The sequence below is a fragment of the Mobula hypostoma genome, chromosome 4 (assembly GCF_963921235.1).
Source record: "Mobula hypostoma chromosome 4, sMobHyp1.1, whole genome shotgun sequence".
NCBI lineage: Eukaryota > Metazoa > Chordata > Chondrichthyes > Myliobatiformes > Myliobatidae > Mobula > Mobula hypostoma.
The window spans coordinates 141,253,778-141,270,954 of NC_086100.1; the positions used below are offsets into that span (position 1 = coordinate 141,253,778).

Genomic DNA, 17,177 nt, shown 5'->3' on the forward strand with positions numbered 1-17,177 from the left:
GACTTACTTTGCCACACTCTGCAGTTTACTTTGATCCTGTGCAGTATCCTGTCCATACCAGATGGTGATACAGCCAATCAAAATGCTATTCTTCATATTGTTGCTGCCATTTTTTTAAGTAAGGGGTCTGTCACTGAAATGGTCATGGATTCTTGAAATCTGCCTCTATATCTTGGGTTCAAGTTTCCAATCAAACATTGTTCTTTTTCCTCATGAGAAAACATAGGCTACAACAAAACTTGTCACACATAGGAGATTCCTCAGATGCTGGAAATCCAGAACAACACACAGAAAATGCTTGAGGAACTCAGCTGATCAGGCAGCCATTGAAATACATAAACAGTCGACGTTTTGGTCCAAGACACTTCATCAGGACTGGAAAGGAAGGGGAAGGTGCCAGAATAATAAGATGGGTCAAGGGAAGAAGGACAAGCTAGAAGGTGATAAATGAAGACAGGTTGGTGAGGGAAGGGGGATGATGTAATAAACTGGGAGGTGATAGGTGGGAAAGGTAAAGGGTTGGAAAAGAAGTAATCTGATAGAAGAGGAGAATGGACCATGGGAGAAATGGAAGGAGGAGGGGCAGCAGGGGGAGAAGAGGTAAAAGGCTAGCATGGGGAATGGCTAGAGGGGAGGGGAAAGGGAAAAATATTACTGGAAGTTAGAGAAATCAATATTCGTGCCGTTAGGTTGGAGGTTACTTAAGTGGAATATAAGGTGTTGTTCCTCCAACCTGAGAGTGACTTTATTGTGGCAGAAGAGGAGACAGAGATATCTCTGATATCCTAAAAAGGAAAGCCTTATTTTGGGAACAGATGCATTGGAGATGAAGGAACTGAAAAAGAGAATGGCATTTTTACAGGACACAGGGTGGGAAGAGATATAATCAAGTTCTATCGGACCAACTCATATTCCGACTAAGTAGCAAATGTGATGGCATGAACATCAATTTCTCTAACTTCTGGTAATATTCCACCCACCCCCCTTCAATTCCCCACTCTTACATTTAATCCTCACCTGCCTATCACCTGTCCCTCTTCCTTCCCCTTCTCCCATGGCCCAATCTCCTCTCTTTATCAGATTCCTTCAGCCTTTTACCTTTTCCACCTCTCACCTCCCAGTGTTTTACATCAACCCCCTCCCCCACCCACCGGGTTTCACCTATCACCTTCTAGCTTGTCCTTCGTTCCCTACCTCACCTTCTTATTCTGACATCTTCCCCCTTCCTTTCCAGTCCTGATTTGGGGTCTTGGGCTGAAATGTCGACTGTTTAATCATTTCCATAGATGCTGCCTATCCTGAGCTCTCCACCATCTTGTGTGTAATGTCGACAGATGGGAATTCCCCTGACTGTAGGCAAAATGACTTTGTAAATTTACTCACCGTATGACGATCAGTTCCACCCAGACTCTAACAAAAGCAAGCAGTGGACCAAACGCTTCTAGAATATATACATAATGGGCGCCTGATTTCTTTATACTTGTCCCAAGTTCGGCGTATGAGAGTGCTCCTGACAACAGAAAGAGAGCAAAGGGATAAAAAAAATTGAGTGGTTTTGCAGTCATACTTAGTACTGTACAGATTGATAAAAAGTAATTTCTAGTATCTGATACTTCGTTACGAAGACAATATGATCTTATAACTACTTCCCAATGAAAGTAATTCCCAGCTACTTCTGACATGTTTGGAAGTGCAGGAGGAACCGGAGCCTTAAGTCCCACACCATGATGTTCAGGAACAATTACACTACAACCATCAGACTCCTGAACCAGCATGGATAACATCACTCACTTCAACTCTGAACTGATTCCAAAACCTACAGACCCAACAAATTATGTTCTGACTATTGTTTATTTATCTTTTTATTTGCACAATTTGTCTTCTTTTACACATAGGTTCTTTAGATTATGAGAACACTCAGTCTCTTTTATTGTCATTTAGAAATCCATACATGCATTAAAAATGGTACAATGTTTCTCCGGAGTGATATCACAGAAAACAGGACAAACCAAAGACTAACACTGACAGAACCACATAACTATAACATATAGTTACAGCAGTGCAAAGCAATACCATAATTTGATGAAGAACAAACCATGGACACGGTAAATAAAATCTCAAAGTCCCCGAGTCGATCGACTCCTGAGTCCCCGATAGCGGCGGCAAAAGGGAGAAACTCCCTGCCATAAACCTCCAGGCACCGTCAATTTGCCGATGCCTTGGAAGCAGCTGACCACAGTCGACACTGAGTCCATCCGTCCGAAAACTTCGAGCTTCCGACCAGCCCCTCCAATACAGCCTCCTGAGCACCATCCTCTGCCGAGCGCCTTCGACCTCGCCCCGGCCGCTGAAACAGGCAAAGCCGAGGATTTCGGGACCTTCTGCTCTGCAGATTCCAGTTACCACACAGTAGCAGCAGCAGCGAAGTTTTCCAGATGTTCCTCCGTACTCTCACGTCTGTCTCCATCAAATCAGGATAGTGCACGGTCCCCTACTTGACAGAAAACAGACATCACCACCGAAGTGGCCGCACGTGCTGCTGTCGCGCCGCCATCTTCTCTTCCTCAGTCAGTCTTTGTTGATGTGTACTTTTCATTAATACTGTTGTATTTCTTTACTTTCCTGTAAATGCCTGCAAGAAAACTAATCTCAAGGTGGATATGGTGACATATACACACTTTGATATGAAATTTATTTTGACTATGAAGCGAGATAAGGTCATATTTGATGTTGGAATAGGGCCAAGGCTTATTACCGTAACAGTGTTACCCTTCAGCTCTGGGACCTGGATTCATTCCTGTCTCTGTGGAGTTTGCATATTCTCCTTATGATTACCTTTGGATGCTCTTATTTCCTTCATCAGACCTCAGACATGCTGATAGGTTCATTGTTTAATGTAAATCACCCCTTAATTAAAGTATTTAGAAAAGGCTCAACGGAAATTTGATAGGCATGAGATGGAGAATATCCTGCGGGCATTTCTGGGTAATAAGAGGAGAAATCACCAAACTCATAGTTCCCTTACTCTGAACTGCTGGTTTCGACGTCCTACCCAAGATCAACAAACCTGACTGACTGGGTAGGCCTATTGTCTCAGCCTGCTGCTGTCCCATTGAACTCGTGTCCTCATACCTTGATTCCATTCCCTTGGTTCAGTCCTTTCTCACTCACATTAGCAACACTTCTCATGCTCTTTACCTCCTCAGTAACTTTCAATTTCCTGGCCCTGACCGTCGCATTTTAACCATGGATGTTCAGTCCCTATACAATTCTATCCCCCATCAAGATGGCCTCAAAGTTCTCTGTTTCTTTTTTAACAAAAGAACCAACCAATTTCCCTCCACCACTACCCTTCTCTATCTGTCAGAACTGGTCCTCGCCCTCAACAATTTTTCCTTTGGCTCCTCCCACTTTCTCCAGACTTGAGGGTTAGCCATGGGCACCCGCACGGGCCCCAGCTATGCCTGCCTCTTTGTTGACTATGCAGGACAGTCCGTGTTCAAAGCTTTCCCTGGTCTCTCTCCACTATACTGTCGATTTGATGCTGCTTCATGCACCCATGTTGAGCTTGTCAATTTCATCAACTTCACCTTCAACTTCCGCCCCACTCTTAAATTCACATGGTGCATTTCTGATACCTCCCTCTCCTTTCTCACTTTCTCTGTCTTTGTCTCTGGAGACAAACTGCCATTTGACATCATTTATAAGCCTACTGATTCTTACAGTTATCATAACTCTACCTAGTCCTAGCCAATCTCCTGTAAAAATGCTATTCCCTTTCCTCAGTTCCTTCACTTACGCCGCAACTATTCCCAGAATGTAGCTTTCCTCTCCAGGGATATCCTCCTTCTTCAAAGAACTGGGTTTCCTTTCCTCCACTATTGATATTGCCCTCACCTGCATCTCCTCCATTTCCCAAACATTCACACTCACCTCATCTTCCCACACCTTAACAATGATAGAGTTCTTCTTGTCTCCTTACCTATCACCCCATGAGTCTCCATAAATCACAAATCATCCTCTGCAACTTCCACCATCTCTAAAGGGATCCAGCCACTAAACATATCTTTACCAACTGCCCCCCACCCCGCCCCACCTTTCCTCAGGGATCACTTCCTTCCGGATTTCTTTGTCCATTTGTCCCTCCTCACTAATCTTCCTCCTCGTACTTATCCCTGCAAGCGGCCTTCACCTTCATTCAGAGTCCCAAGTGTCCTTCCAGATGAGGCAACACTTCACCTGTGACTCTGCTGAAGATTTCCTTTTGCGTCGATGTGGTCTCCTCTATATTGGAGAGACCTGCCATAAATTGGGGGGGCTGCTTCATTGAGCACCTCCACTCCATCCACCAAAAGCGGAATTCACTGTGCCCAAATATTTCAATTCCGATTCTCATTCCCGCTTTGATATGTAAGTCCTCTTGTGCCAAGATGAGGCCACCATCAGGGTAGAGGAGCAACACCTTATATTCCATCTGAGTAGCCTCCAACCTGATGGCATGAATATTGATTTCGCCTTCTGGTTAAGAAAAATTCCCTCCCCCTCCCCGCTTTCTCTGTTTTCCACTCCAGCTTTTTACCTCTCCTTACCTGCCTATCACCTTCCCCTGGGTCCCCTGCTCCTTCCCTTTCCTCTGTGGTCCACTCTCCTCTCCTATCAGATTCCTTCTTCTCTAGCCCCTTATCTTCCCACCCACCTGCCTTCACCTTTCACATCCCCTCCCTCCACCTTTTTATTCTGGTGCCTTCCCCTTCCCTTTTCAGTCCTGAATAAGGGTCTCAACCTGAAATGTTGACTGTTTATTCATTTCCATTGATGCTGCCTGACCTGCTGAGTGCCTTCAGTATTCAGCATGTGTTGCTTTGGAGTTCTAGTATCCGCAGTCTTTCACATGTCTATGGGGCTGATGAGGCTTTCCAGCTGATGGCAGCAAGAACCCAATGAATCTAATGGTCTCCTATATCAGCAACAATCAACTCTTCCACACCTGATCAGCTTTATCATGATTTCATTTCTACTTTCTCTGAAAGGGTGCTAATTTAATCATTGCTTTAAGATGTTACGGCATTATTATTAACTTATAAAAATCATTGCACTGGATTATTTGATATAATGTTTCAGCCCTGTGAAAGTATTGTGATCCAGGCATTTTTCAAAGGACTTTAATATCCCCTCACTACGTTGAATGTGATCATCGTACATGGTTCTACAAGGAAATATAATCCTCTATTTGCCACTATTAGAGTAATAAAGTTATAGAACAATACAACATGGAAACAGGCCATTTGGCCCAAAACATCCATGCTGACCATGAAACTCAGTTAAGCAAGTCCCTTTTGCCCATGTTTGCCCCAAAATTTGCAATTCAAAATTTATTTAAATTCTTTCCAGAGTCATCCAGAAAACATCAGGGACTGTATTTTCAGACTTAAAATTTACCGTACAATATTTGCATTGCACATTTTTGAAAGCTTCAAGGCAAAAGCAAAACCATGTCTTAAATTTTATTTTCAATGTCATCTGACAGACATGAGGAATCAGTTGCCTATAGAAATTAACATTGTAATGTTAGGGCCACAGACTCAAAGAAAACTGCAGCACAGAAACAGGCCCTTCAGCCCATCTAGTCTGTGCCAAAGCATTCGGAATGCCTAGTCCTATCAACCTGCACCTGGATCATAGCTCTCCATATTCCTCCTATCCATGTACCTGTTCAAATTTCTCCTGAATGTTGAAATCGAAATCGCATCCACCACTTGTGCTGGCAGCTCGTCCCACACTCCCACCACTCTCTGAGAGAAGAAGTTTCCCCTCATGTTCCCCTTAAACATTTGTGGAAGGGATAAAAATATATTTACATAAAAACAGCAGCTTCATTCTCTTGAATTTTCAGAGGATTTGTTGGTAATGAATTAAATTGGTAAATTTAAATCACCATTAGCACAGGTGCACCACAAACTGTGTGCTTAGCCCTCTGCTCTGCTCTCTTTATACTTATGACTGTGAGGCTAAGAACAGCTCCATTGCCATATTTAAATTTGCTGATGTCACCACCGCCATTGGCTAAATCAAAGGTGGCGATGAATCAGCATAAAGGAAGGAGATTAAAAATCTAGATGAGCGGTGCCACAACAACTGATCAATGTCAGAAAGTCCAAGGTCCTGGTTACTAACTTTAGGAGGAGAAAACCAGGGGTCCATGAGCCAGTCCTCATCGGAGGATCAGAGGCAGAGAGGGTCAGTCACTTTAAATTCCTCAGTGTTATCAGTTCAGAGGATCTATCCTGGATCCAGCGTGCAAATGTCATTACAAAGGAAGAACAGCGGCTCTTTTACTTTCTTAGAAGTTTGTAAATGTTTGGCATGTCCTCAAAATCTATAGATGTGTAGTGGAGGGTATATTGACTGGTTGCATCATGACCTGGTATGGAAACACCAATGTCCTTGATCGGATAAGACCTCAGTCCATGATGGGCATAGCCCTCCCCACCATTGAGCACATCTACATGGAATATTGTCAGAGGAAAGTGGCATGCATCATCAGAGCCACCCACCATCTAGACCATGCTGGCTTCTTGCTGCTGCCATCAGGAATGAGGTACAGGAGCCTCAGGACCCATAACACCAGATTAAGGAACAATTATTACCCCTCAACCATCAGGCTCTTGAACCAGAAGGGATAACTTCACTCCACTCACACCATTACTGAACTGTTCCCACAACCTATAGGCTCACTTTCAAGTACTCCATGTCATGTTTTTCATATTTATTGCTTACTTATTTACCACAGTTACTATTTTTTTTGTTTTCTTGTTTTTGCTGTGAAAGCCCACAAGAAAATGTATCTCAAGGTTGTATATGGTGACATATACGTACTTTGTTTATAAATTTACTTTGAACTTTATTAATCTAATCTAATCTAATTTTGAAGCAATACAATGTACAACTATAACAGAGTGTAGAATAAGGTATTACAGTTTACAGAGAATGTGTGGTGCTGGTAGAGAATAAGGTCTAAACTCATTTCAAAGTAGATTATGAGGTCACGAATCATCATATCAAACTAAGGAACTCTTCGATAGTTTTATAGCGGAATATAAGTAGTCCTTGAGCCTTTTGGAATGTGCTTCCATTCTTTTGTACCTCTTGCCCAATGAGAAGGAGAAGGTCTGGATGGGTGGAGTCTTTGAAAATATTGCCTGCTTTAACAAGGAGAAGTAAGGAGAGAATCCATGAAAAGGACACTGGTTTCTGTGATGTGCTGAGCTAAGTCCACAATATCTGCAGTTTCTTGTGGTCATAGGCAGAGCAGTTGCCATACCAAACCATGATGCATCCAGATAGGATGCTTTCTGTGGTGCATCAATAAAAATTGGTCAGCGTCAAATGGGATGTGCCAAACTTCTTCAGGCTCCTGAGGAAGGAAAGGCACTGATGAGCTTTCTTGGCCACGTTGTCCAATTTTGTTAGACTAAGACAGGCTATTGCTGATGTTCATACATAAGAATTTGAAGCTCTCAATCTCAGCACTGTTAATGCAATAGGTTCCTGTGCACCACTCCTTCTTGCTCAATGACTAGCTATTTTGTTTTGCTGATATTGAGGGAAAGGTTATTACTGTTGGCACCATGTCAGCAGGATCTCAGTCTCCTTTCTGTGCTCTGACTCAACATTATTTGAGATTAAGGTGTTCTATTGTGGTACCGTCTGCAAATCTGTAGATGCAATTAAAACAGAATCTGGTCACAAAGTTGAGGGTCTATAGACAGCAGAACAGGGTTCTGATGACTCAGCATAGTAAAAACATAGAAACATAGAAAACCTACAGCACAATACAGGTCCTTCGGCCAACAAAGTTGTGCCGAATATGTCCCTACCTTGGAAATTACTAGGCTTACCCATAGCCCTCTATTTTTCTAAGCTCCATGTACCTATCCAAAAGTCTCTTAAAAGACTCTGTCATATCTGCCTCCAGCACCGTTGCCAGCAGCCCATTCCACACACTCACCACTCTCTGCATAAAAAACTTACCCCTGACTTCTCCTCTGTTCCTACTCTCCAGTATCTTAAACCTGTCTCCTCTTGTGACAACCATTTCAGCCCCAGGAAAAAGCCTTTGACTATTCACACGATCAATGCCTCTCATCATCTTATACACCTCTACCAGGTCACCTCTCATCCTCCATCACTCCAAGGAGAAAAGGCAGAGTTCACTCAACCCATTCTTATAAGGCATGCTCCCCAATCCAGGCAACATCCTTGTAAATCTCCTCTGCACCCTTTCTATGGCTTCCACATCTTTCCTGTAGTGAGGTGACCAGAACTGAGTACAGTACTCCAAGTGGGGTCTGATCAGGGTCCTATATAGCTGTAACATTACCTCTTAGCTCCTAAATTCAATTCCAGGATTAATAAAGGCCAATTAACCGTATGCCTTCTTAACCACAGAGTCAACCTGCGTAGCTGCTTTGAGCATCCTATGGACTTGAACCCCAAGATCCCTTTGATCCTCCACACTGCCAACAGTCTTACCATTAATACTATATTCTGCCATCATATTTGACCTACCAAAATGAACCACTTTACACTTACCTGGGTTGAACTCCATCTGCCACTTCTCAGCCCAGTTTTGCATTCTATCAATGTCCCGCTGTAACCCCTGACAGCCCTCCACACTATCCACAACACCTCCAACCTTTGTGTCATCAGCAAGCTTACTAACTCATCCCTCCACTTCCTCATCCAGGTCATTTATAAAAATCACGAAAAGTAAGGTTCTCAGAACAGACCCCTGAGGCACACAACTCGTCACCGACCACCATGCAGAATATGACCTGTCTACAATCACTCTTTGCCTTCTGTGGGCAAGCCAGTTCTGGATCCACAAAGCAATGTCCCCTTGGATCCCATGCCTCCTTACTTTCTCAATAAGCCTTGTATGGGGTACCTTATTAAATGCCCTGCTGAAATCCATATACACTACATCTACTGTTCTTCCTTCATCGATGTGTTTAGCCACATCCTCAAAAAATTAAATCAGGCTCGTAAGGCACGACCTGCCCTTGACAAAGCCATGCTGACTATTCCTAATAATATTATACCTCTCCAAATGTTCATAAATCCTGCCTCTCAGGATCTTCTCCATCAACTACCAATCACTGAAGTAAGACTCACTGGTCTATAATTTCCTGGGCTATCTCTACTCCCTTTCTTGAATAAAGGAACAACATCTGCAACCCTGCAATGCTCCGGCACCTCTCCCGACCCCACTGATGATTCAAAGATCATTGCCTGAGGCCCAGCAATCTCCTCCCTCGCCTACCACAGTAGCCTGTGTTGAAAATAGTTGTGGTAACAGTGTTGCTGCCTATCCTTACTGATTATAATCTGTTGGTCAGGAAGTCAGGAACTTGAGAAGTGTTAGTTCCCAGGTCTAGGAGTTTGAAAATGTGTTTGCTTAGAATTATGACACTGAAGGTGGAGCTGTGGTCAGTAACAATAGTCGTACATAGGCGTCTTTACCATCCAGATTCTCCAGGAATGAGTGCAGGGCCAGTGTATGTCAGTGTATTTCAGTGGTTAGTGAATTGCAGAGGGCAGAAGTTGTCTAAGAGGCTGGATTTAATTAATACCATGATGAGCCTCTCAAAGCAATTCATGATGGTGGATGTTAGACCTATGGGCAGTAGTCATTAAGGCATGTAAACTTGTTTTTCTTAGGCAACGAGATGATGGTAGTGTAAATCTCCTGAAGCAGGGAGAGGTAAAAAAAAAATGTCTGCAAGTGTACCTGTCAGCTAATCTGCACAGGATCTAAGGACATGGCCAGGGACACCATTCAGCCCAAATGCTATACAGTTCACTCTCTGGAAGTCTAATCTTATGTCTGTAACAGTGACTGTGGATACAGATTCATTGGAGGCTGTCAGGGTGGTTGTAACATTTCAATCCCCTTCTGTTAACAATGTGTATAGTTTGCATTAAGCTCATCAGGAAGGGATGCTGCCTAATTTTGTCCTGTAGCCTGACATACCATGTAAACCCAGCCACATCTGACAGCTGTGCTGGAATTTGATTTTGGACTCAAGTTTATGTCCATCAGTAATGAGATGTTGAGGGAGAGTCTCTTCACCTCTTCATCCAAAAGTATGCCATAGAATATTATCATCTGATGGCCTGCAGAGTTCTATTTAATATGTCTGAAATGGGACTTAAACTAATAATCTTTGTTGAGTCAACGTCGACTAGTTGTCCATGGTGGCAAGATATGGAAGTAGACGATTAGGACTTGCTTCTGTGCAGCTGCTGCTGCTGCTCAGGTTGGGACCTGGCTAGATTCGAACTCAGGACTATATGCCTCAAAATCCAGTGTTGATGCCACTACACCACCGGCAGATACAGATACAGAGATCTACAGATACAGGGGCAAAAATATCCCACTAACTAATGGCGGACATTTTTTCAATTTTTTAAAATTACTTATTTATGTTTGTATTATCGGTGTTTCACCTATTGGGCGAGGTCTGTAAAGAGTGTCTGATCCGTTCTGACAAGTATCCCCAAAAAATGCCACTTCTGGTTTCAGATGGTGCTACCAAAAATGTGCGACGGCTTACTGGTAGTCAAAAACAAAGGAATTTGATCAAAACCATAACTAATAACACTTTTTTTGAAGTAAATTGTGGTAAGCTATCACTGCAAACAATGAGGAAGCAAGTGAAGATAAAGGAAATTCACAGGATGTGCCCTACTGGTGCACTGCAAAATCAACGCACTTGGAATGGAAGCCACGCTGGTTGGAATGAACAATTTGGAGGGGAGAAGATTGCTCAGAGGAATTCTAATGCCCGTCCAACTAATCTGGGCATGAGGGTGGATCACTCTAAGCACTGAGCTGATTTGGAGCGGCTGAGAATGGCTTCTTCAGTAGCAAAATGCATGTCTGAAGTGAATCAATGGGCAGCGTGTTCAAGGGCCGGAGCAATTCACTGCGGCGGGACCTGGGTCCTAGCGCAAGGTTTCTCCCTCTGTGACGCTAAGACTGTGAGACTGCTCCCAGCTGCTGTGATTTGTGTCTGCGAACTTTGCAATAACTTGCCCCGCTAATATGATGAACTGAATACCAAAGCTTTGGGCCTACTCCCGGCTGCTCCTTGGATTTGGATCTAAGGACTCAAGTTGCCTCAGAATGCAGTTGTCGTTGCTCGTTTCTACTGTTTATATTATTTACTTTCTGCTTTTTTTCGTTTTTTCTGTGAGCACTGTGAGGTTGGTCTTATGTTTTTTAATTGGGTTCTTTCGGGTTCCTTGCTTTGTGACTGCCTGTAAGCAAACAAATCTCAAAGTTGTATAATTTATACATTCTTTGCTAATAAATGCACTTTGAAACTTTGACACTCAAGTTTCTAATATGCTGATGAATACTGGTGCATCTCGATTCGAATGTATTAATACAGGTGTCCCCCGCTTTTCGAACGTTCGCTTTACGAAACCTCACTGTTATGAAAGACCTACATTAGTTCCCTGTTTTCACTAACAGAAGGTGCTTTCACTGTTACGAAAAAAATCAGTGCGCGATAAAAGGCAGCGTGCGCCCCGAGCAGCCGCTCTTCCCCGGATTCGGAACGGCATTCTTGCCGGCATTGCTTAAACACGTGCCTGTGAGCAGCCGTTAGCAAGATGAGTACTAAGGTGTCGGAAAAGCCTGAAAGAGCTCGTAAGGGTGTTACACTTAGCGTAAAACTAGACATAATTAAGCGTTTTGATTGTGGTGAATGAAGTAAGGACAATATGAGTTTGGCTTGTGGAAGCTGACGAACATGATGTTGAAGAGGTTTTGGCATCCCATGACCAAGATCTGATAGATGATGTGCTGATGCAATTGGAAGAGGAAAGGATTACAATCGAAACCAAAAGCAGTAGCGAACTGAACATGAAGCAACTGCATGAGATTTTCGCTGCAATGATAAAGTACAACTTTAATTTTGAAAGGGTATGTAGGTTTAGGGGATATTTGCAGGATGGTTTGAGAGCTTACAAAGAACTGTATGTTAGAAAAATGCACGAGGCTCAGCAGTCAAGCAAGCCTTCCACATCAGCCACAGCAGACGACGAAACTCGACCTTCGACATCGAGGCGGGCAGTCATAGGAGCTGCCTGCCGTAATGGAAACAGACGACGATGAGATGACACCCCAGTGTCCCACCACCCCAACCCTCAGGCTGCGGACAAATACCGATTCGCGGAGAATGCAACGGTACACGGGAGGCACACAGCTCATCTTTAAGAAGAATGCTGAAATAAACATGCTAATTAATTAGGTGCTGCCTGGCACATAATTGTCAGCCCAGATCAGAGGCGGTGCAATCGGCACACCCCTCTGATCTGGGCCGACAACTACGTTCCGGGCGGCACCTAATTAATTAGCATGTTTATTTCGGCTATTTTCTTAAAGATGTGCTGTGTGCCTCCCGGCTACCGCTGCACCGCTGCATGCTTCACAGGTCGGTATTGGGTCGCTGCCCGGGGGGGGGGGGGGGCCACTGCACCACCCAAACTCTGACGACTCAATCTAACACACCATCATCAATGCGCTCGGCAAGCTGTCTTCCCGATTCCCGTAAGCGATACTACACTGTATATACAGTATTTCTACTTTATATAGGCTGTGTATTTTTACGTGTTATTTGGTATGATTTGGGAGCTTCATAGCTTAAAGATTACTGGAGAGAGTGTTTTTGCCAACAGCGCTTGCGTGAGATTTTCGCTACGGACAACAGTGCAGGCAATGATTGTTGTAAAGTATTTCTACTTTATATAGGCTGTGTATTTATCATATCATTTCTGCTTTTACTATATGTTGACTTCTATATCTTCAACTTGATCATGGACAAGGATAGATCTGGTCCTAGAGTTCAGGTTCTTAACTGGAAGAAGGCCAAATTTGAAGAAATGAGAAAGGATCTAAAAAGCGTGGATTGGGACAGGTTGTTCTCTGGCAAGGACGTGATCGGTAGGTGGGAAGCCTTCAAAGGAGAAATTTTGAGAGTGCAAAATTTGTATGCTCCTGTCAGGATTAAAGGCAAAGTGAATAGGAATAAGGAACCTTGGTCCTCAAGGGATATTGCAACTCTGATAAAGAAGAAGAGGGAGTTGTATGACATGTATAGAAGCAGGGTGTAAATAAGGTGCTTGAGGAGTATAAGAGGTGCAAGAAAATACTTAAGAAAGAAATCAGGAGGGCTAAAAGAAGACATGAGGTTGCCTTGGCAGTCAAAGTGAAGGATAATCCAAAGAGCTTTTACAGGTATATTAAGAGCAAAAGGATTGTAAGGGATAAAATTGGTCCTCTTGAAGGTCAGAGTGGAACCAAAGGAAATGGGGGAGATCTTAAGTAGGTTTTTTGCGTCTGTATTTACTAAGGAAACTGGCATGAAGTCTATGGAATTAAGGGAAACAAGTAGTGAGATCATGGAAACTGTACAGATCGAAAAGGAGGAGGTCCGTGCTGTCTTGAGGAAAATTAAAGTGGATAAATCCCCGGGATTTGACAGGGTGTTCCCTCAGACCTTGAAGGAGACTAGTGTTGAGATTGCAGGGGCCCTGGCAGAAATATTTAAAATGTCGCTACCAACAGATGAGGTGCCGGAGGATTGGAGAGTGGCTCATGTTGTTCCGTTGTTTAAAAAAGGATCGAAAAGTAATCCGGGAAATTATAGGCCAGCAAGTTTAACGTTGGTAGTAGGTAAATTATTGGAGGGAGTACTAAGAGACAGAATCTACAAGCATTTGGATAGACAGGGACTTATTAGGGAGAGTCAACATGGCTTTGTGCGTGGTAGGTCATGATTGACCAATCTATTGGAGTTTTTCAAGGAGGTTACCAGGAAAGTGGATGAAAGGAAGGCAGTGGATATTGTCTACATGGACTTCAGTAAGGCCTTTGACAAGGTCCCGCATGGGAGGTTAGTTAGGAAAATTCAGTTGCTAGGTATACATGGAGAGGTGGTAAATTGGATTAGACATTGGCTCAATGGAAGAAGCCAAAGAGTGGTAGTAGAGAATTGCTTCTCCGAGTGGAGGCCTGTGACTAGTGGTGTGCCACAGGGATCAGCGCTGGGTCCATTGTTATTTGTCATCTATATCAATGATCTGGATGATAACGTGGTAAGTTGGATCAGCAAATTTGCTGATGATACGAAGATTGGAGGTGTAGTAGACAGTGAGGAAGGTTTTCAGAGCCTGCAGATGGACTTGGACCAGCTGGAAAAATGGGCTGAAAAATGGCAAATGGAGTTTAATACAGACAAGTGTGAGGTATCGCACATTGGAAGGACAAACCAAGGTAGAACATACAGGATTAATGGTAAGGCACTGAGGAGTGCAGTGGAACAGAGGGATCTGGGAATACAGATACAAAATTCCTTAAAAGTGGCGTCACAGGTAGATAGGGTCGTAAAGAGAGCTTTTGGTACATTGGCCTTTATTAATCAAAGTATTGAGTATAAGAGCTGGAATGTTATGATGAGGTTGTATAAGGCATTGGTGAGGCCGAATCTCGAGTATTGTGTTCAGTTTTGGTCACCAAATTACAGGAAGGATATAAATAAGGTTGAAAGAATGCAGAGAAGGTTTACAAGGATGTTGCCGGGACTTGAGAAACTCAGTTACAGAGAAAGGTTGAATAGGTTGGGACTTTATTCCCTGGAGCGTAGAAGAATGAGGGGAGATTTGATAGAGGTATATAAAATTATGATGGGTATAGATAGAGTGAATGCAAGCAGGCTTTTTCCACTGAGGCAAGGGGAGAAAAAAACCAGAGGACATGGGTTAAGGGTGAGGGGGGAAAAGTTTAAAGGGAACATTAGGGGGGGCTTCTTGACACAGAGAGTGGTGGGAGTATGGAATGAGCTGCCAGACGAGGTGGTAAATGCGGGTTCTTTTTTAACATTTAAGAATAAATTGGACAGATACATGGATGAGAGGTGTATGGAGGGATATGGTCCATGTGCAGGTCAGTGGGACTAGGCAGAAAATGGTTCGGCACAGCCAAGAAGGGCCAAAAGGCCTGTTTCTGTGCTGTAGTTTCTATAGTTTCTATGTTACTGTTATTTTAGGTTTTATGTGTTATTTGTCATGATTTGGTAGATTATTTTTGGGTCTGCGAACGCTCACAAAATTTTCCCATATTAATAAATGGTAATTGCTTCTTTGCTTTACGACATTCCGGCTTACGAACCGTTTCATAGGAATGCTCTACTTTCGGATGGCGGGGGAAACCTGTAATTGTATGTACAAATTCTGCAAATGTTCATGACAGCTGGTGAATTTTACTAGATGTCATTTGGAGATATTAATGGGTGATGAGCCACAAAGCCTGTAGTGTGGTTGGTAATGTATTGTAAAGTTCAACATATGTGGATGGTGTTAATTTGTCAATAGCAGCCATATAAAATAATGAATCAGACATTTTACCATGTACACTTAGCTTTCTACAATGGGGACTTTTTTGATGATTCACAATGCTATTTCAAACTACTAAGGCTTTTAATTCATTTTGTCACATACCCCATGATGGGTTAAGGAACCAGCAGAAATGGAAAACACTTTGGATCCAGTATTGCTATTAACTAATATTATTTATCAGTATATATATTAGTATAGTATATTAGTATATATATGTGTGTGTGTGTGTGTGTGTGTGTGTGTGTTTGTGTATATATATGAAAATCAAGCTTCTTTGAGTCCAGGGGTAAATAAGTCTTACGATGATGAGTAAAGTTCTGTTTAGTTCGTGGTATTGAGTTGAGTCGTGATGGAGAGAGAGAGGGAGAGATTTGAGTCTTCAGGTGATCTTCCTGTTATCCTCTGAAATCCTTTCGAAGTCACTGACTGTGATCACAACAAAGGGGAACGTTCTTCTGTGGTGGAATTTTCAACCCAGGCGAGGGTTGGATGCACAAATAACTCCCAAACCGGTCACGCCCTTTCTACACTGTGAGAAACTTCTGAAATTTGTTGAGTCACTCCTGTTGACAAACTACTTGGAATGTGTCAGTATCATTAACTAATCTTGTAAATATACTGTACAGAGATATACTTGCTGGCTAAGAACGGCTCAAAGCTGAGCAAAAGGCACAACATAACAAAAGATAATGCGGGTGGACCAGAACAAGCTTCACCCATGGAACAGTAAATTAAATCTTTGACTGATTGTGAAGCTCTGTTTCCAGATTTGCCATCTACCAAAATTATAAAGTTTTCTAGTGGACATTCAGAACCATTTAAAAACCTATGACAAATAAGTAACTTTAAAAGTTTGATTTTTTAAAACTCAAATAATTGAATAAGGCAGTGGAACATATTTTAATCTTAAATTTCACCTTTGCAGCTGCAAATTTTCTGTTCAAGTGAATAAAGTCATGTATCCCGAGCAGGGTTTATGAACAGATTGCTTTGCTTAAATAAAAGAAAATTGCAGCAATCTTTTATCCCAGTGTTGGAATCGAAATGGCATGTAGCAGAAGACACATCTGAGGAAATGTGAGTGAGCTCAGCCTGTAAGTAGAGTCTCCACATTCAAGTGGGAGTTGCAAAAATTCAGGAATTTACATGCTGGCTGTTCTGTAAAATCCAAGCCATTGATATCATATGGAAAATCAAAGCAATTTGATAAGAATTTGTTTTGCTCGAAGTTTTTATTCCTTTTTAGCATAAGGTACTGCTCAGTTTAAGGTGTTCAATGAAGGTGGCAGATGACAGTATGCTATACTTCATAGGATCTTGGAAATTTAAGATAGTCTGCAGGCAACGTGCTGTCAAAAAAGAGCAAGTTCACCTAATCTCATTTTCTAGCATTTGATTTGTAACTAGCAAACCATGGTTCTTTAAGTACATATCCAAGAATCACTTAAATGTGGTGCGAGTTTTGAACTCCAGCAGCCTCCAGGTGGTGAGTTCCAGGTTCCTATTCTGTAAAAAAGCTTCCCTCATTTCATTGTAATCCGTTTATAAATTACTTTATATCTCTGACTCTTGAGTTTTGATAGATTTGTATATTTCCTCCCTATCTTCTCATAATATGTCTTCCCTTGCCTTCTTCCAAAAAATTCTAGCTTATTCCATCTTTCCTCACAACTACAGTTTCATAGTTTCCTCTGTACTCTCTCCTGGGCAGT

General features: G+C 42.6%; 1 protein-coding gene across 1 annotated transcript in view; it reads right to left on the reverse strand.

The window, feature by feature from the left end:
* The window catches only part of slc7a11 (solute carrier family 7 member 11), a 219,992-nt gene that overhangs the window by 186,496 nt on the left and 16,319 nt on the right, over positions 1-17,177 (reverse strand). The window contains exon 2 of the mRNA XM_063046656.1: positions 1,384-1,510. Within this exon, the coding sequence (XP_062902726.1) occupies positions 1,384-1,510 (127 nt within the window). The remainder of the gene's footprint in view (positions 1-1,383; positions 1,511-17,177) is intronic.